Below are 21815 nucleotides of genomic sequence, written 5' to 3'. Positions count from 1 at the left end.
CTTTTTATCCACTTCTCCGAGGCTATGGGTCCCACAATTTACACCAGAGGTGGACCCCATCCTACATAAATACATATATATATATATATATATATATATATATATATATATATATATATATATATATATATATATATATATATATATATATATATATATATATATATATATATATATATATATATATATATATATATTGATAACGTTTTTATAATATTTTTCCAACAGTTATGTAAGAAAAGTTAAGTTAAGACTGAGGAATTTACCCTCAAACCTTATCCTTGACCTGACATTTGTGAGGTCAGGGAAAGATGACGTCCACCGCGCATAAAGTTACTACTGGTCAACTCAGTCAGTCAATGCTTTACTCTTTCTTGACAAGACGCTATTCCTCGAATCTAGTGTTCAGAAAATGGTCTCGGTTCATGTGGTTGGCGGGGGCAGAGTATGAGTGTATTCATTTATTTACTAATTGTCAAAGGGACTGGTCGATAGACACTTGGCGTAGTGTGTTTGAGTGGTATATGTTTGTGTGTGTGTGTGTGTGTACTCACCTAGTTGCGGTGTGTGTTTGTGTGTATGTACTCACCTCACCTAGTTGTACTCACCTACTTGTGGTTACAGGGGTCCATTCACAGCTCCTGGCCCCGCCTCCTCACTGGCCTGTGTTCGTGTGTGTGTAGTAGACACTTGGCCTATATGTATATATATATATATATATATATATATATATATATATATATATATATATATATATATATATATATATATACATATATATATATATATATATATATATATATATATATATTGGAGGGATATGTCGTATATCTTTACACGTATATGCTTCTAAACTGTTGTATTCTGAGCACCTCTGCAAAAACAGTGATAATGTGTGAGTGTGGTGAAAGTGTTGAATGATGATGAAAGTATTTTCTTTTTGGGGATTTTCTTTCTTTTTTGGGTCACCCTGCCTCGGTGGGAGACGGCCGACTTGTTGAAAAAAAAAAAAAAATAGATATATATATTATATATATATACTATATATATATATATTATATATATATACTATATATATATATATTATATATATATACTATATATATATTATATATATATATACTATATATATATATATATTATATATATACTATATATATATATATATATATATATATATATATATATATATATATATATATATATATATATATATATATATATATAATATATATGTGTGTGTGTGTGTGTGTGTGTGTGTGTGTGTGTGTGTGTGTGTGTGTGTGTGTATCTGTTTGTGTATGTGTATGTGTGTGTGTGTGTGTGTGTGTGTGTGTGTGTGTGATAACATTTGTGTAATACCGAAACTAACATGTTTTCAACAAATGAAAGAAATAAGTAGATAACAGTGGTTTACGGGATTTTTTGATCACGTAGACATTACATTGTAGTTACCATACAGTCACTAACGTCTCATTATAACTTTTTGTTGACAACACAACTGGTATTCATGTGAGGACAGCCCGAGGTTATTTTGAGCCTCTTAGATCACACACTGCTGACATTTCTCTTACAAGACTAAAAACATTTTGGTTAGTGTAACCAGCGTCACATTTACGTATCCTTGTCATAAATATGCACTCAAGTTGGTCCTTCTCACATCGGTATGATGTTCAAGCGATTAGGATGCACTTGAATACGAAATTGTGTTGACCTTCGGGATACAGGCAAGGGGATGCAATGGAAGACAGGGAGCAGTCGCAGACGAACAGTCACTTAGGATACATGCAATCAGCTCTCTGTCCAGTGAAGCGATGAACAGAGGGTTCACACGCATGCCAGCAGTCTCCTGGGACCATACAAACCTCTTCCATACTGCAAAGTAAAGTAAAGTAAGGAGCAGACAGCTCACATGTTCGCCAACAGTCTCCTGGGACCTACGCAAGCATCTCCGACACTGTCAAGTGAAACACTAAGCAGCTAGCCGAGCACTGGAGGCCGGTACATACACGTACACACGTCACTCTCTTATGATGCAATCAGCGTGTTGATGCTGCTTTGAGATTTCTTAAATCAGATAGACGACTTTGTGCCAAGGCTTTTAAACGTTTTATGAACATAGGTGGGCAAAGAACGTTTATGAAGACAGTGAAACGTTTGCTTCTTGCCGTTAGATGAGTAACTGACTGGCTATATACTGTATGTAATATTTGTATCTGACTATATATACGTAGCAAATACCTGCCATTATTAAATATTATTAATAAATAATACAATCAAGCTAAATGATCTGAACGATATTTATCGAAACTCTAGGCAAGCATACGAAATCGTTTCGGAACCTCTACATTCGCTCGGCTGCCCGAGGCAAGGGAAAATGACAGAGCTACACGACGGAGGCAGCAAAGTTATCTTTCCAAGCAGTGCCAGTGTGGACAAGATCGTCAAGGTTGAGAACATGAGCAAGTCAGTGGAGTTACCACATGATATCAATGACAACGAGAAGTGCCGTGACGCAGGACTTAACAGCGACGGTGACGGAGAGATGAGACCTCCTGACGGTGGCTGGGGCTGGCTTGTTGCTCTTGGCACCTTCATCATCAGCGTAAGTTATGCAGTTCGATGTCCGTGCCTGGAATAATTCATAAGTAATTCACATACGCACACTTTAATTTTGTTTTGCTTTTTTTCTGCATTTCCTCTCTCATCTCAGCAAGTTTCTATTTTAGTTTATAGATTTAAGAATTGTCCTTCTACTATTTTCTTTTCTATGAGATACTTCTAGTAAGTTAAGGGATTTACGAACTAGTTTAGATTTCTCGCCACTAATAAAAGGAGACGAGAAAAAACTGTATTCTAAACTAAACAGCACAAGTATTTTTAAGTGCACTATCAATTACGTGGCATCTCTTGCTTGGAAAAGTTTTAGATATATAATTTATAATTTTCCTGGCCGTTAAGCTATGTTTTCTTCTTTGTGCTCTCTCAAGTTAAGGTTAGACTGTTTACGTCTATCCTCCATTCTATGGTAGGAACTGCTAGTATTTTGTATCGTATAGTCGTTTTCAGTTCCTTTTTTTTTGGGGGGGGGCCATTTTTTTTTATTTATCCTAGTGAAAGACTTCAAAAGCAGTGTTAATACTTATTTTGGCAACGTCCACAAAAAAATTACTGTTTTGAATGTTTTCCTCTGTAGGGACGAGAAAGAAAAATATATAACCACAGTTCTTAAGCTGGATTTTCTTTCATTTATTATCACTTTTCCTTACCTGTCTTTCAGAAATTTGAAAATAAATTACCCTACTTCGACTCTTATACATATTATCCCCATTTTATAAGGTGTTTTTCTATGGGTGATATGTCAAATGTCTCCGCAAAATTGGTCATTCACACTCTTTCATTTTAATCTCCAACGTCACCGTCAATTTAAGGTAACCTGATAGTTGCAAGAAAAAGACATTACTTATCTGAAGCCATGTTTACTTGGATTATAAAAATCAGTGAATCATCTTCTTAGCACATCGCTGTTTATTTATTCTTTAGCGATAGTTATCGGACGGTGTTTTTCGTCATAAGATGAGTTCAGTAGTGCCGGTGCTATGATGGGCAGCACAGATAGCGTCTAACTAATCGCTACCCACCCCGTTAACTCTTCGCTGTTTATTAGCATACAAGGATACTCCCAGGAGGAATCCAAGATAGCTGATCCTGTTAGCTATAAAGCACTGTGATTTTCTAGATGGAGAAAAATCAGTTCAATAGAAGTCCATCAACCCTCAAGGTTATTGGACTGATCGTTTCATCTTTACCTCGTTGCTGCTTCTGATGACACTATGTTAAGTCACTTCTGTATTCGACTGAAGAAACTTAATATTTAGGGGAAGAAACGTTTCAATATTAATGATACCCAACATTTGCACGTATCTTACATACATATCTTACTGACATCTATATCTTATATACATATATACTCACATACATAAGATAAGATTGTAGAAAAAAAATCGAGCTCATTTCTTTGTCGCTCCTAGCGAGTGTATCTCCACCTACAGTCACGTCACATATCTGGAATTAAAAAAAAAAAAAGTTATTCGTAAAAGAAAATTTCAGTTGATACGGGTCTTGTCATGTGACTTGTTCAAGCGGTGATTGTGGTCTTGTAAGTCCTGCTTTTCCTTGGCTAACTGGTTCATCACGTGAAAAAAATGAAACGCGGATTAGCACTCCCCCATGGCTGCAAAAACAACAGCAACAACAACAACAACAACAATAATAATAATGATAATAATAATAATAATAATAATAATAATAATAATAATAATAATAATAATATTATTATTATTATTATTATTATTATTATTAATACCTTCAAGAGGACGATAAGTGGTTTCCCCACACTCAACAAGTTTATCACGACTCGACTCAAGAAATCGTAATGACACGATTGCAAAGGACGATAAGTGGTTCAATCCCCCGGGGGTACTCAACAAGTTTATCACTATTGCCTTAACAACCTGAAACGAATCACGAGCTAAGATCAACGCACTTACGAGGGCCAGGAGCTGTAATAATCCGAATTTTCCTTTATGTAATACACTTCAGCATTAGTAGTTTGAAGCCGATCAGCATAGGTAAGATAGGTGAGGTAAGATTCGTCAGGAAATAGGATAAGTGCTTCCTGAAGCGGGTCGTAGTCGATGACCCGCAGCTGGAGCTTTTAGTCATCAGACTGAGGCCTTCCGCTGGTTTACCGGTCCACCCCTTTAAAAATTATAGTTATAATTATAATCATGAAATACTACTGTGTATCTCTCTTTATTATCTCTGAAGGGGCGTTTTTGTATTATCGTATCTATAATTTATCATACGATCCACAAAGAAAACCGGACCACTATATTAAATTATAGGCTGGCTTACGGCCGTGCTGGAGAATGATAAACTAATTCATCATCCTCTCAGTCCTTTGAACCATTTATCAATATACAATAAATTTGGCGCTTGTGAAACTCAACATACATCTCCCGCAATGATGAATTAGACACATGTGAAAAATCTGGGTATCTTTTACTTGTAGACGTATCGCCATCCAGTGGCTTCATCAGTACAAAACAATACATGGACGTAATAGAAATAGTATATACAGCAAACAGTAGTTGAGGTAGTCAGTCATCTTCCGTTTATATCATTAAAACCACAAAGTGGTCTTAAAGAAAATTTCACAAATTATATTCCCATGCCTTATACTTACGGGACCATAGCACTATAAAAATGAATAATGGCTAATTTTATAATAAGGGATATTTAAAATTTATTTTAGGTTTTAGATAAAATCTAGTACCTTCTAAAACGCTAAAGGGATTTGTGTAATAAATTATGTATTGTATTTTTTAAACTACGTATTGTGAAGTTCCATTTTATTTTTGGTATTGATATCCATATTCATTTGTTCCAAAAAATTGTGTATGATATTCCAAAAATTTTACAAATATAATTTGCAAAATTGGACTGTAAGACGCATCAGCGATAAAAGTTTTTTTTTTGAAACTAAGGAAATAAATTAGTTAATTAGTAAATTAACAAATTTGTAACTACACAGTCTAAACTTACAGGTTATTATGCTTCTCGTAAGATGCATCGACTACCAGAGTTAAAATCGTTCAGATGAGGCACAGTCAAGATATTTTAGAGTTAAAACTATTATCCCATTTAAAAAAGTTTAAGTTTGGCACCAATACACTACAACTTTTTCTCTGTCCAGTTTACACCTGTGTTGAAAGTTCGAAGATAATCGGAAAAGCGTCTCACAATTTATCACAAGGAAACCAAACTTGGGTATGGTTTATATAGCACTGGCTAGAAGGCATCTGCAATGCCAATAGTTGCATGATTCATTCCTTGCTTACAGCACACGAGAGTCGTAAATTTGAAGCCAGTCGGATGAGACATTCTCAAATTATAAATTTAAATCTTGGAAGGAGAAAAATATCAGGTAGCCATTGTAAAGTGGTTTTGGGGGTATGTCTAATTATATCACGTCACGAAAGACGCACGTACTTCAACAGGTGTTGACTTATATTTCGTAAGTGATAAAAATATATTACGTTTTTTCCATATTTCTGGATATTTTTTCATACGTTGTGTATTGGTGCCTACATTGTTGACGTTTATTGCACAACCTTCTGATTGCTATCGGGATGAGGATCTGAATTTCCTTTCGTATATAGATTTGCTACGCACGTAAGTTTTGCTACTTTTATTCCTAACAAAACATGCTAGCAACCTGCACAACTACTTGAACGAACTACAACAACTGAACCAAATTTGAACTATTTTCTATGAAGCTTCACCATCAAATTACATTTTGCAAGTATTTTTAATAGATTAGCTATTGACTGTCAACTGATGGTTGCGAGAATCATGGCCGCTACGGCCAGGTCCACCTCGGCTATATAGTATTCCACCATAAAGTGGTTTAAATAGTAGATTTTTTTTAAGTGACTGTCGTAAATGTGGCATAATCATCGTTGATCTAATAACAATAATATTAATTATAATAATATCTACAGTATATGTTCTGTGGCAAACTCTCAGCGTTTGCGATTCAACTCGTCACACATACACTATATTCTCAAGGTGCTGTATACATCTCCACATGCCACGGAGAAAAATAGCCTTAGATAAGATAAAACACGTAAGATAACCTGTGTTATATGGAACACCCTAACTTGGTAGATCACCCTGCCTTGGAGGGTCACTTTGTCTTAGTAGGTCACCCTGCCTTGGAGGGTCACTTTGTCTTAGTAGGTCACCCTGTCTAGATGAATCTTCCTGAATTTATTTTACTTTATTGACATCAGTTAAATATATTAAGGTCTTGATGTTCAGCCAAGTTTTTGTGAATTAACAGTTTTCCTGCTTCTCACAAATACCGTTGTCATATAAGCTAAGGCCGCAAGCTCTGCTTAAAAGAAAAAGAAATGGATTTACACACAGATTATAAAAAACTTTTTTTTTGTGCTATACTATAAGATATATACCGATCATTAGCTCTCCGATCAGGCATGATTAGTTTCAGCCTTGAAATGCATGTTTCTTTCATATCGTGCAGTCGTACATACTAAAACTATTACTACTAGTACTGCTATTAATAACAATAATAATAATAATAATAATAATAATAATAATAATAATAATAATAATAATAATAATTATAATAATAAAAACAACAACAGAAACAACAACAACAACAACTACAACAACAACAGCAACAACAACAACAACAACAACAACAACAACAACAACAACAACAACAACAACAACAACAACAACAACAACAACAACAACAACAACAACAACAATAATAATAAAAATAATAATAATAATAATAATAATGCTGATAATGCTACTACTACTATTACTACGACTTCTACTACTACTACTACTATTACTACTACTGCTGCTACTACTATTACTACTACTACTGCTACTACTATTACTACTACTACTGCTACTACTATTACTACTACTACTACCGTCTCTGCCTGAGTCACTATCTGAATTCATATTGTGCTGACCTCAGCAGTATCAAAGGCCCCCTCACATACGGTACTGTGGGCGGCCAGTCAGTGTTACGTGTGTGAGCAAGGAGATAGGTACGGCTGGCAAGGGCTCTCTCCACATATCAGTAATTATACGTAATAACAGCCTACATGAGTATTTCTTACCAAATCCACGAGTCGAACTCCCACATGATAAATGGTGGCAGTGGTGGGATTGAACTCTTGGATAGTCAAGGTCCATCTAGCTAACCTTCCAGTAGGTTGTTTGTTCTGGAATAAGGGTATCAGTGGAGCATGGTCTGTCAAGACATGAACAGAGTACTGATAAATAATGTCTCGGAAGTGCTTTAAAGACCATACTATTGCTAAAGCTTCTTGCTCAGTTACTGTATAATTACGTTCAGCCTTCGTAAGGACTCGGCTAGCAAATGCAACTGCGTTGTACTTGCCATCGGTCTTCTGAGCTAGTACGGCACCTATGCCAATTGAACTAGCATCAGTTGTCAGATAGAAAGGCTTAGAAAAATCTGGAAATTTCAAAATTGGAGCAGAAGTTAGCTTTTCTTTTAGAGTTTGGAATGCTCTTTCTTGACGGAAGGTCCAAACAAAAGGAGCATCTTTCTTAAGCAACTCAGTTAGAGGAGCAGCTATGGAAGAAAAATTGGCAATGAAAGATCTATAAAAACCTGCTAAGCCCACAAAGGATCTTACGGCATCAGCAGTTTTGGGAATTGGAAAATTTAGTACTGCAGTTACTTTACTTTGGTCAGTCGTAACCCCTCTAGGAGTGACTACGTGACCAAGAAACTTAATTTCTGATCTGAAAAATTGACATTTTGACAGTTTGATCTTTAAATTGGCTTCTTCAAGCTTACCAAGTACTACATCAAGTCTTTTCAAGTGTGTATCCACGTCTTTAGACATGACGATTACGTCATCTAAGTACACCATAAGTGCATTACCTATGAGACCTCTAAAGATATTAGTCATGAGCCTTGAGAACGTGATAGGGGAAGATCGTAATCCAAATGCCATACGGAGGAAGTGATAATGACCTGTAGGAGTGGAGAATGCAGTTAGCTCTTGGCTGTCCTCGTGAAGAGGGACTTGCCAAAACCCTTGTAACAAATCCAGGGTTGAAAAGACTTTGTTATCTCCGATATTACGTAAAAGATCACCCAGTACAGGGAGTGGAAAGCGATCTGGAATGGTTTTCGCATTTAACTTCCTAAAGTCAATTACTGGACGCCAAGTACCATCCTTCTTAGGTACTAGTATCAAGGGTGCATTCCAAGGGGAATTGCTAGGTGCAATAACTCCATCATCAAGCATTTGATTGATCAATTCTTCTGCGACAGCAACTTGTGAATGAGGCATTCTGTACGCAGGTATGTAGATAGGTCTAGTACCAGGTTCAAGTGGAATACAATGGGACAATAAGTTCGTTATACCCATCTTCTCACCTGGTAAAGCAATGGCTTTACGACGTTTGTTCAACAGAGTCAACAAACGCTTGACTTCATCTGGGAAGTCAGTGGGAGCTAAGTCTTTCTCCTCTACTGGTTACTACTACTACGACTTCTACTACTACTACTACTACTGTTACTATTACTACTACTAGTACTACTACTACTACGGCTTCTACTACTACTACTACTAATAATAATAATAATAATAATAATAATAATAATAATAATAATAATAATAATAATAATAATACAGTAATAAAAATCTCCACAGTTGCTGATCCCGATGATTATGCCGTGCTTTGGGGTGCTCTTCTCACATTACCTGATAGAGGAAGGAGCGACCTCGACCACCACAGCCTGGATCTTCAGCGTCCAGTGCTTCATCTGGAACATAATGGCACTGGTTACGCGGCCGCTCATCGGAGAGTTAGGCTGGAGGAAGGTCGGAATCTTAAGCTCTGTGTTGACCAGCATCGCCTTCGTTATCTCTGCCTTTTCTCCTTGTCCTGAGTTCCTTTTCTTCTCGATTTCTCTCTTAAGTGGTACGTGTGTCATATTATTGTATTTTGTGACCTAAGTACGCCAGTTTGATCTCAGGAAAATTGTTGTAAACTTATAATTACTTTAGATTCATGAATCATGATATGATGCAATGAAAATAATGATAGTAAATAATCCTACATTTATATGTATACAATCATTACTTCTCAATCCACAGTAGGACTCGACCCTCCAAACTCGGCATCAGAGTGCACAAATCCTATTGTGAAATAAGCGATAATGTTTGCAAACAATTTAGCCTGTTTGCGAATTGTTTAGTGTATATATATATATATATATATATATTTATATATATATGTATATATATTTATATATATACATATATATGTATATGTATATATATTTATATATATATGTATATATATTTATATATATGTGTATATACATATATATATATACATGTATATATATTTATATATATGTATGTATATATATTTATATATATATATGTATATATATTTATATATATCTGTATATATATTTATATATATATATATATATATTTATATATATATATATATATATATATATATATATAATGTTGATGTAAAAATTTATAATTTTGCACCAAAAGAATCTTAGAAAACTTACCTAACCTTATTATAACAAGAACAATTTATTTTAGCCTAACCCAACTAAATATATTTTAGATTTGTTTACAATAATTTAATACTAAACAAACACAGTGAAATATATTTTTCTCGCTAGGTTAAGAGTGATTTTGGCGAAATTATTGCATACACAATTTTCACTTGTCCTATATGGCAAGATGAGCTTTACTATTTAAGCCAAGATCGTAAGTTCTGCCCATTCGGCACGACATATATATATATATATATATATATATATATATATATATATATATATATATATATATATATATATATATATATATATATATATATATATATATATATATATGTCGTGCCGAATAGGCAGAAATTGCGATCTTGGCTTAGAAAGCAACGTTCATCTTGCCAGTAAGACAATTGAAAATTTGTGTATGCAATAATTTCGCCAAAATCATTCTGAATCTAACGAAAAAATATATTTCACTGTGTTTGTTTAATATTAACTTATTGTAAACAAATCTAAAATATGCTTAGTTGGGTTAGGCTAAAATAAATTGTTCTTGTTATAATAAGGTTAGGTAAGTTTTCTAAGATTCTTTTGGTGCAAAATTATAAATTTTTACATTAACATTAACGAAAAAAATATATCTTTAAACGTATAAGAGAAAATTTAAGAAAGGACTTAATTTTAAATGATTTCTTGCTAATTGACCAGTTTTACATATTCGGCACGACATATATATATATATATATATATATATATGTCGTGCCGAATAGGCAGAACTTGCGATCTTGGCTTAAATAGCAACGTTCATCTTGCCATATAGCACAAGTGAAAATTTGTGTATGCAATAATTTCGCCAAAATCATTCTGAACCTAACGAAAAAAATATATTTCACTGTGTTTGTTTAGTATTAAATTATTGTAAACAAATCTAAAATATATTTAGTTGGGTTAGGCTAAAATAAATTGCGCTTGTTATAATAAGGTTAGGTAAGTTTTCTAAGTTCCTTTTGGTGCAAAATTATAAATTTTTACATCAACATTAATGAAAAAAATATATCTTTCAACGTATAAGAGAAAATTTTAGAAAGAACTTAATTTTAAATGAGTTCTTGCTAGTTGACCAGTTTTACATATTCGGCACGACATATATATATATATATATATATATATATATATATATATATATATATATATATATATATATATATATATATATATATATATATATATATATATATATATATATATATATATATATATATATATATAAATGGGAGGTGATGAGAGTATCAAATGATTTAGATAAAGAAAAATTGGATATCAAATTGAGGAGGAGGAGTATGGAAGAAGTGAATGTTTTCAGATATTTGAGAGTTGACGTGTCGGCGGATGGATTTATGAAGGATGAGCTTAATCATAGAATTGAAGAAGGAAAAAAGGTGAGTGGTGCATTGAGGTATATGTGGATACCTGGTTACCTGGAGTTATAAAACGTTATCTTTGGAGGCAAAGAAGGGAATGTATGAAAGTATAGTAGTACCAACACTCTTATATGGGTGTGAAGCTTGGGTTGTAAATGCTGCAGCGAGGAGGCGGTTGGAGGCAGTGGAGATGTCCTGTCTAAGAGCAATGTGTGGTGTAAATATTATGCAGAAAATTCGGAGTGTGGAAATTAGGAAAACGTGTGGAGTTAATAAAAGTGTTAGTCAGAGGGCTGAAGAGGGTTTGTTGAGGTGGTTTGGCCGTTTAGAGAGAATGGATCAAAGTAGAATGACATGGAGAGCGTATAAATCTGTAGGGAATGGAAGGCGGGGTAGGGGCCGTCCTCGAAAAGATTGGAGGGAGGGGGTAAAGGAGGTGTTGTGGGCGAGGGGGTTGGACTTCAGCAAAGCGTGCATGAGCGTGTTAGGAGTGAATGGAGACGAATGGTATTTGGGACCTGACGAGTTGTTGGTGTGTGAGAAGGGTAATATATAGTGAAGGGATTCAGGGAAACCGGTTATTTTATATAACCGGACTTGAGTCCTGGAAATGGGAAGTACAATACCTGCACTCTAAAGGAGGGGTTTGAGATATTGGCAGTTTGGAGAGATATATTGTGTATTTTTATACGTATATACTTCTAAGCTGTTGTATTCTGCGCACCTCTGCAAAAAGAGTGATTATGTGTGAGTGAGGTGAAAGTGTTGAATGATGATGAAAGTATTTTCTTTTTGGGGATTTTCTTTCTCTTTGGGTCACCCTGCCTCGGTGGGAGACGGCCGACTTGTTTAATATATATATATATATATATATATATATATATATATATATATATATATATATATATATATATATATATATATATATACATACACTGATCTCTGGCTGAAGGAGACTCGAACCTACGAACCTTAGGGCAAGGTACGCAGTGCTTTACCAATCTACCTACACTGGACAATACCTTGGCGTGTAGCTTACGCTACACGTTTGATCCAAGGCAGCCAGCTTTCAGGGAGAAGGCTTACAGTTTTTCATCTCATCCCCTGCATGCATCAGCCTTACTAGAGATTTGAACAATGCAAGGAATTCGCGAGAGCAGGCGAAATATACACAAATCTCTAGTAAGGCTGATGCATGCAGGGAATGAGATGAAAAGCTGTAAGCCTTCTCCCTGAAAGCTGGCTGCCTTGGATCAAACGTGTAGCGCAAGCTACACGCCAAGGTATTGTCCAGTGTGGGTAGATTGGTAAAGCACTGCGTACCTTGTCCTAAGGTTCGTAGGTTCGAGTCTCCTTCAGCCAGAGATCTGTGTTTGTGTATATTTCGCCTGCTCTCGCGAATTCCTTGCAATTTTCAAATCTCTAGTAAGGCTGATGCATGCAGGGGATGAGATGAAAAGCTGTATGCCTTCTCCCTGAAAGCTGGCTGCCTTGGATCAAACGTGTAGCGTAAGCTACACGCCAAGGTATTGTCCAGTGTGGGTAGATTGGTAAAGCACTGCGTACCTTGTCCTAAGGTTCGTAGGTTCGAATCTCCTTCAGCCAGAGATCAGTGTTTGTGTATATTTCGCATGCTCTTGCGAATTCCTTGCATTGTTCAAATCTCTAGTAAGGCTGATGCATGCAGGATGAGATGAAAAGCTGTAAGCCTTCTCCCTGAAAGCTGGCTGCCTTGGATCAAACGTGTAGCTTATGCTACACGCCAAGGTATTGGTCCAGTGTGGGTAGATTGGTAAAGCACTGCGTACCTTGTCCTAAGGTTCGTAGGTTCGAGTCTCCTTCAGCCAGAGATCAGTGTTTGTGTATATTTCGCATGCTCTTGCGAATTCCTTGCATTGTTCAAATCTCTAGTAAGGCTGATGCATGCAGGATGAGATGAAAAGCTGTAAGCCTTCTCCCTGAAAGCTGGCTGCCTTGGATCAAACGTGTAGCGCAAGCTACACGCCAAGGTGTTGTCCAGTGTGGGTAGATTGGTAAAGCACTGCGTACCTTGTCCTAAGGTTCGTAGGTTCGAGTCTCCTTCAGCCAGAGATCAGTGTTTGTGTATATTTCGCCTGCTCTCGCGAATTCCTTATATATATATATATATATATATATATATATATATATATATATATATATATATATATATATATATATATATATGTGTGTGTGTGTGTATTTAATTTATTTATTTATTTAATTTATTTATTTCTTTATTGATAAGATACAGAACATTAAAACTGGTTCTTTATCTTTATTTATAATGATTTTTTAAATCAATCTATTTTATTTTTTGTTTTCTGATTAACTATACGTCAACAGGTATCGGCGCAGGGATTGCGGTGAGTTTGTGCTTCATTATATTGCCACTTTACTTCGATCGCAAGCGCGGAGTGGCTAACTCTATAATGATGGCTGGGATCTGCATGGGCCAAATTGTGGGGCCACCAGTCGCTCGCTTCCTGCAAGACGAGTACGGCTTTAAAGGAGCAACTTTGATCATTGGAGCCCTCATTCTTAACAGCTGTGTGGGAGCTTGTTTCTTTCATCCAGTCGAATGGCACTTAAAAAAAACTCGTCGAGAGGCAGTGAGTCTTCCTCAGGAGGATGAAGCGTTGCTGTGTGAGCAGAACGCCAAAAGAAACTCAGCTGCCTCGAACTCACAGATATCATGTAACGAGAGTAAAGGTGACCAGGACTTGATGCCATTTGCTATGTTAAAGAAGCAACGCGGAGGACTACACAGTGCCGAAGCTTCGAGCATTTCTCGAAACAGCTCGTCTCTCTGTATATCAACAATAGACATAGCCGGCGTCGGAACTATACCCGTCAGTGAATTAATTGAAGAACCATATCCCTACGTCCAGGATTCCAACAGATCCTCTTCGTTTTGCATTTCCAAAACTTTTCTCAGAATAGTCCGTGGCACTGCTAAAGATCTAACTATTCTTCGTTCTCCAAGAGTCTGCATCCTTGCTCTAAACGGAACCTGTTTCCTCAACGGATACTTCAACTTTATGATGATTGTGCCCTTTGCGATGCAGGCTGCCGGGCGTAGTCTGGAGGACTCGGCTTGGTGCATCTCCATCTCATCTATCTGTAACCTTCTCTTGAGAGTGGTGGTGTCTTCGCTCTCAGACTTCCCAAGGTTCAACAAGCGCGCCTGCTATGTCTCCGGCTTTGTCGTAACTTCACTTACCATGTTCAGTAAGGCAATAATATAGATTAGAATGTAGTTGTGTAGTTGGTGATTCCAGTGGTCCTTTGCCAGTCAGTGAAAGGCAAGCAAAGGCTCTCTCTCTCTCTCTCTCTCTCTCTCTCGCTCTCTCTCTCTCTTTCTCTCTCTCTCTCTTTTGTATTTGACAGGCGTGAGGTGGAATATAATTCAGTCTCTGCCTTAAATCAAAGTGTCGCAGGATATTGTAATGAAAATGGGATGTGGAGACACAGTGTCATGACCGAAGATCAATATTTAAAGTTCATTTACAGACGTCTTGATTTCCTATTCTTCTTTCAAGGGCACAAGCGCGAATACCAGCAGCCTACCTTCGCTTGTCTGCCGCCTCTGTACGTCAGCCCATAACCAGACAAAGCCTTTTCTGGCTTGAACTAGCCCGGTCCAGGCTGCCATCGTTCAGAGCACAATTACTGAAACCAAAACAATGATTATTACCTACAAGATTCCGATTGCGTGCCATGAGATTCGGTCTCTTTCGTTCTTGTGTTGCCTCTGTTCACATCTGCCTCTACTCACTTCGTATTCTGAATGGATTTTTTAAGCTATTCCTTGTTAAGCCAGAAACTTCCACCGTTTCCTTGCACTCTTTTTCGCAACACTGAATCGTTTCCATGGAACCATTTCATACCGATTTAAATGAAAATAACCTCAAAGAATTTAGCCAATTCTCACTGTTCTTATTCGTTTTTGTATACAATGGTCGCTCACCACCAAAGTAGGACAACAAAGAAAACACACTCATCATCTCTCACTGTCTAGCAGTCTATCGAGAAGTATATGAACATGGTTAGACAATGACCTACCGAACCGCAACATCTCCTCCAGTCATCTTTTGTAGTGCAGGCAGCGAGCACCCCACCTCCAAAACTCAAGTCCAGTTAACCCAGTGGTTCCCAAACTGGGGGTAAATTACCCCCTGGGGGTAATTTAACCATTTTTGGGGGTTAATGGAGGGGTGACAGAAAAAAAGTTATGAATTCTGAAAATCAAGAAAACAATGCAGTACCCGGTATGAGGATTATTGTTAACTTTGTCTTAGTATATAAAGTTGTAAAGTAAACCTATTATAAGTAAGTAATAAAGTTAAACCAAATAACAATAAACATCAAAAACTAATATACAGTATTAGAAAAGAAGAAATATATAGCTAAGTGTGTGGAAACCCAAAAGTATTTTGACAAGTATGCTTCAGGACAAAAGTCACTCAGTAGCCCAGATCGACCTGTCCAGTACGCGTCACTCACTTCCTGAGGCTGCCTCTATTTCACACTGTCAGTTTATCTGTGAGCATCAGCCGAGGTAGACATAAGCTGGTATGAAGCCAAGAATTCCTAAACTAGCTTCAAGTATGCAACTCCATCCATCCCACTGATGTTCTTGACATCTTTGGTAATAGTCATTAGAGATGCACAATGTTCAAATACAATAAATAAAAGAAAATATCTCAAGTGTTTTAATTTAGCCATATATATCAATAATAACAACATTTTGTGAAAGGGGTAACATGCTTTATGTGGCATGTTAAATTGGGTAACAAGCTGAAAAAGTTTGGGAACCACTGAGTTAACCGATTGTCCTGAATCTCTTCATGTATATTACTGCGCCATTTGCTCAAACACGAACCTCACAAAAACAATCTTAATGAGCCTCGTGTAGTCAGTAGGTTCTAAGACTCACCCTAACTAGCTAATAAAAATACTGAAAATGTGCCTGATAACTTGAGTGGGCTGACTTGGTCCTGTAGAAAGGCTGCGATGTATGCGAGATGCAGAGGAATTTCGAGAAAGGGTTGGAAAGTGGATGTTAAGGTTGTGGTCTACCCGGACCTTAATTCAGTTTTTACTCTTGTTATTATTCATGGGTAGTGCTCACCTCGTGGGGGTCAAACAGCAATTGGGGAATAGTTAGATCAAAGGAAGAGGATTTCAAGTATATTTCCATGGAGCTAGAACCTTCACCGTAGTCAAGGAAGCTTCCTTGTAGAGCCACAATTCAATGCTGCTTTAGTATGAATACATGATATATGTCCTTTTAGCTATTCTTCTTCTTCGTTTTCCTCTTCTTCTTCTTCTTCTTCTTGTTATTATTATTATTATTATTATTATTATTATTATTATTATTATTATTATTATTATTATTATTATTATTATTGCTATAAATTATCATAATAACATTATTTTACATCAGTAGCCTAATTAATGTTATATTTCACCGTAATTTCCCCTCTTAATCACTGTGAAAATAAACAACACTTACGACTTCTCCACAGCGTTCCCGTTACTGGTGGAGCTGAGGTGGCAGATCTTAACGATGGCTGGGTTCGGCTGCGGTATCGGGGCCACCATGGGTCTCTATACGATCACCATGATCGATGTTATGGGTTTAGACAGCCTGGCCCCCGTGTTTGGAGCCACCAGCTTCGCTGTGGCCTTCGGATTCCTCTGCTTCGGACCCATGATAGGTATAGTAACAGCAGCAGCAGCAGCAGCAGCAGCGGCGGCGGCGGCAGCAGCAGTAGTAGTGGTAGTAGTACTAGTAGTAGTAGTAGTAGTAGCAGTAGTAGTAGTAGTAGTAGAGTGTGTGTGTGTGAGAGAGAAAGATGCTCCAATTCCATCCTGTTTCTTATTTGTATATCTCTTTAAAAATAAAAAGGCTTTCAAACGAGCTGATGTAGATAACAGCTTTAAGCTTGTAAATATAGTTAGGAACGCTAACCTTGTAGAACCCTGTGTAAAAGGGAGACAAAAAGAGAGAGAGAGAAAGAGAGAGATAGAGAGAGAGAGAGAGAGAGAGAGAGAGAGAGAGAGAGAGAGAGAGAGAGAGAGAGAGAGAGAGAGAGAGAGAGAGAGAGAGAGAGAGAGAGAGAGAGAGAGAGATAGAGAGAGAGAGAAAGAAAGAAAGAAAGAAAGAAAGAAAGATTCTGTACTTGTTTCTCCTTGTCTCCTTGTAGCCATCAACTGTTTTCGCATTAAAATTTGAAAGCTTGAATATGATAAGTGAACCTCCTTTTAGAGGCGGACATGTAAACCAGAGGAAGACCTCGATCAAAGTGATCAAAAGCTCCACGGAGCGAATCATTATATAAATAAAATCCGCTGCAGAAAAAAAAAATTTCTCTTAACAAACAAAATACCTCAACCACCAAGTAGCTGCCGGCGCTGATGTCAGGCTACGCATGAAATGACACAGGTCAACCTAAATTAAACTAACCTAAATATGTGCCTAAACATTAACCCAAATTTAATGTAGCCTAACGTAAAACAACCTAACGTAAGTCTAGCATAATTTCATTTACCTGAAAAAAATTACATCCTTAAATTTCTCCATGATCTCCGAATAGCGCACTTCCCACCACATTGAAGAAAAGACACGTTTGCGGGATGAGTTTCATGTTGAATTCATCCCTTTGTTATGTTTGAGTTACAAGGCTCCCACCGCCTCCAGTCAGCCGCCAATTCCACCACAGTGTTAGTAGAAACTCGGAAGTAAGACAAGTGAGATAAATCCCTTACCACTTATGGCTGGCAGTGTCGTCTTCACGACTAGGTGTGAGAAATATTTCTTGTATGCAACGTGTTTTCCTCGTTCGAGTGACATTTGTAGCTCCAGTGACTGAGAGATCTGGCATCTGACGGTAGGTGAGATTGACGGGCTCAATAATAGTGTAATGGAAGGAAGTCTCCTCCTCAATGTCATACAGAGACAATTTGATCTGACATTGTTCTCTCAAGGGCACCAGAGTCAACGCCAACTACCGGAGGGTTGCAGTGTCTTGTCTTATCTATACAGAGGCCCTGAAGCCAACAATTACCTATCCAGATTGAGCAAGGTTAAGCTCGATCGATCTCGACCAGAGAAGAAGACTGCTACAAAGCAATAATCTTATTTTGTTGTAGATTAAGTAACCCTAGGAGTCAGTCCCTTTGCTTGAAATATTTAGAAAACTGAGCGCATTAAGAATAATCATCTCTCTTCTAATTTTCTCCCTACTTCTTTACATGTCCTGTCTTATGGCTGTCTTCCCATCCTTCACTCATTGGCTTCTTAAAGGTTGGGAAGGGACCGAAGCGTCGTAATGCTAAACTAAACAATTTTGAAGATTGAGACACTTATGCAACATATGTTGCATAAGTGTCTCAATCATATGCAACATATGCAACATATGTTGCATAAGTGTCTCAATCTTCAACTCGTCGGTTTTTCTAAACAATTTTGACCACAGAACAAATTATATTATGTAAGAGTGTAAGCTCTGGTAGGAAAAGAAACGTTGAAGTACAAAGTTTCGCTCTTTACTAGAGCTGCGGTCGGCCCTAGTGTTGCACTTCTTGACAAGAACATAATTTGTGTTCTTCGGACTAACGTAAAGCATTTATAACACTTGCCGGTTTGTTAACAGAGTTTAAAAATTTCCAACAACTTGATTGTCATTAAGGTTACGCATAACCTGTACAACACCGTTCAAGAATACTTTAATCATTATTATTGCGATTATTGACAACACTCAGCGTTTGTACACTGATAAATATACACCTCTCGGTGTATATAACCAGCGTAATATTGCAGACCTCCGCAGTTTATTCATCCATGTGCGTTTTAATAAACACTTAATATATATTATTTTTATTAATAAGATACAATGATACTGTTTCAAATTCACTTGTTATATATATATATATATATATATATATATATATATATATATATATATATATATATATATATATATATATATATATATATATATATATATATATATATATATATATGTGTGTGTGTGTGTGTGTGTGTGTGTTGTTGCTGTTGTCTTATCTCAAACCTTTTCTCCTTGCCTAACATCAACCTTTTTCCTGTTGTATCACCTAGAAGCCTTTTCCTCCTCTTGTCTCACCTCAGGTTTATTATTTCTTATGTTCTTATGTTCTTATCCCTGATGTCTTCCCTGCAGGTTTCATACGAGACTTGACCCGCAGCTACGCCATCAGCATGTGGGCAATGGGAGGGACAGTCCTGTGTAGCGCCCTGTCATGGTTTCTCATGCCCGCCGCCACCCGCTATGACCAACGCAGAGCTGATAAGCAACACCAACAACCTGAGAAAACAAACAGCAAAATATGAAGTGAAAGAAGCAGATATTGAGAGAGAAAAAAATGGAGAGCATAGAAAGCATCACAATGGGGAAACAGGAGAAAGTACATTTAAAATAGTCAGCATCGCAGTCTTATTTTTCTTATTTTTAATTTCTTTAAAAAACAGGACCAAATACTAACATTAACGAAATAAGTAAAAGTAAATAAAAGCAAATTACAACTTAAGGAAAACGATAGATATAAAGCATATTTAAAATAAATGAAAGAAAGTATCAATAGAAATAAAGTGCAAGAAAGCCAAGGGGCGAATATGGCCAAAGAAAGAAGAAAAAACACAAGGCACAGTACATACACTGGATACCATGGTCTCTGAATTGCGTCTACCATATTCCCCAGTGATATCACATTATATCCCTGGACGAAGAGCAGTCATCTGGTGTAGGACTATACGTGTTTCATTTAGTGCTGGTCGGCAGGATGGAGCTGCTGATCACAGGGAAGAACTCAAGCTCAACAAGAAGAGATCTTGACTCACCAGTATGTCCTCGTCCCAGTAAAATAAGAGTCCCTTGGCCCCTTGGGAAAAAGAGCCACGTGTTTTCTTAAAGAGTTGGGTTTCAAGCTCATCAAAATCACTAGAGATCCAGCGCCAGAGCCTTGCATTCCAGAGGGAAAAAATAGTTTAGTTACTCGAGGCTGGCCCGCTGGCCTGGTGGCTAAAGCTCCCGCTTCACACACGGAGGGCCCGGGTTCGATTCCCGGCAGGTGGAAACATTTCGACACGTTTCCTTACACCTATTGTCCTGTTCACCTAGCAGCAAATAGGTACCTGGGTGCAGGGCCGGATTAAGAAGTCTCCTGGCCCTAGGCTATTCAGATTGGCGGGGCCACTTTGAGTTACGGGTAAGCGAAGCGACCCCTTCCAGCTTGGGGGTGGGGGTCGGTGTGAGCCTGTTTAAGGTCTAATTAAATACATTCTGGCTATTTAGATTAAATTTAATAGGGAAAGTACATCAAGACAACCAAAACCATTTACCAACAGCCATTATAACTATCTTGTTAAATCATGCATTTTAAAGAGAATAAACTCAAGACAGCATAGTATTACTAGATTAGGCTATTAAAGTAGTGACATCATGTACCTATTATATTCAGCATAACCACTACAGCACTATTATTCCCTTTATAAATCACTGACCATTATTATCATTGCATCATGCAAAGACTATCAAATCATATAAACTCAAGAAAGTAAAGAATTGTTTATATTCACAGGCACTTCTTAAATAAACTTTTTTCTTGATTTCATATTGACAAAATCATCAATTATATTCTGAAAATCAATATTTCTTGTTAGATCAGACTCAATGGTCAACAAGGCTAGGTTACACAATTTGTCTTGGCTCATTGTTGAACGGAGCTGGTTTTTCACTCTTTTCAAAACAGAAAATGAACGTTCTCCTTCACAGTTAGTAGCTGAAAGTGTTAGGTAAAGGCGATACACTATGTCAACATTAGGGAAGGTTTCTGAGATACCTGCATTTCTTAAATGTTTCAAAGCAGCTGAGGGCGCACATTTTTCAGGTGGAGCTTTAATCTGATTCATATACCCAGAAAAATGAACTATTTCTTCAACAAATGTGTCCTGAACATCTGCTGAAAAGTGTTGTTGCAACTTTAATGCAGCTTCTCTCAATTCTGCATCTGGCATAGTAGTAATTTTGAACAGAAATCCAAACTTGTCATTGAGATTCTGCTAGATTTCTTTTCTTTTCACCAATTCTGTAATCAGTGAATCCAGAATGACGAAGTATGTAGCTGTCTTACATTTCTGCCTTGGTAGCAACACAATTTCA

The 21815-nt window shown here is 36.9% G+C and overlaps 2 protein-coding genes and 1 long non-coding RNA gene across 6 annotated transcripts in view; 1 reads left to right on the top strand and 2 right to left on the bottom strand.

Moving 5' to 3' along the window:
* LOC128687283 (monocarboxylate transporter 12) overlaps positions 1-1994 on the bottom strand; it is a 37785-nt gene extending 35791 nt beyond the window's left edge. For 2 of the 3 annotated variants that reach the window (XM_053774684.2, XM_053774676.2), the window contains exon 1: positions 1866-1977. The gene's annotated coding sequence lies outside the window, so the exon portion shown is untranslated. Of the gene's footprint in view, positions 1-1865 lie in introns of all 3 variants that reach the window. The other variant, XM_070092033.1, reaches the window with a different exon arrangement.
* Positions 1-21815, bottom strand: part of LOC138853816 (uncharacterized) — a 463743-nt gene that overhangs the window by 37535 nt on the left and 404393 nt on the right. The window lies entirely within an intron of this gene.
* Positions 1948-21030, top strand: LOC128687276 (monocarboxylate transporter 12-B-like). Its single transcript, XM_070091938.1, has 5 exons — positions 1948-2605; positions 9300-9570; positions 13954-14838; positions 17139-17330; positions 19818-21030. The coding sequence occupies exons 1-5, from the start codon at positions 2378-2380 to the stop codon at positions 19985-19987; spliced, it is 1746 nt and encodes a 581-aa protein (XP_069948039.1). The 5' UTR covers positions 1948-2377; the 3' UTR covers positions 19988-21030.

Source organism: Cherax quadricarinatus, chromosome 1 (assembly GCF_038502225.1).
Source record: "Cherax quadricarinatus isolate ZL_2023a chromosome 1, ASM3850222v1, whole genome shotgun sequence".
NCBI classification, from domain to species: Eukaryota; Metazoa; Arthropoda; class Malacostraca; order Decapoda; family Parastacidae; genus Cherax; species Cherax quadricarinatus.
Note: the sequence above shows the minus strand (reverse complement) of the source record. Positions and strands in the feature narration are given on the sequence as shown.

What these genes read in the sequence shown, in the direction of transcription:
- LOC128687276 (XM_070091938.1), top strand. Translation starts at nt 2,378, where the DNA reads ATGACAGAGCTACACGACGGAGGCAGCAAAGTTATCTTTCCAAGCAGT. An exon ending in TTGGCACCTTCATCATCAGC is followed by an intron (nt 2,606 to 9,299) that starts GTAAGTTATGCA and finishes AAATCTCCACAG; the next exon opens with TTGCTGATCCCGATGATTAT. An exon ending in AACTTCACTTACCATGTTCA is followed by an intron (nt 14,839 to 17,138) that starts GTAAGGCAATAA and finishes ACTTCTCCACAG; the next exon opens with CGTTCCCGTTACTGGTGGAG.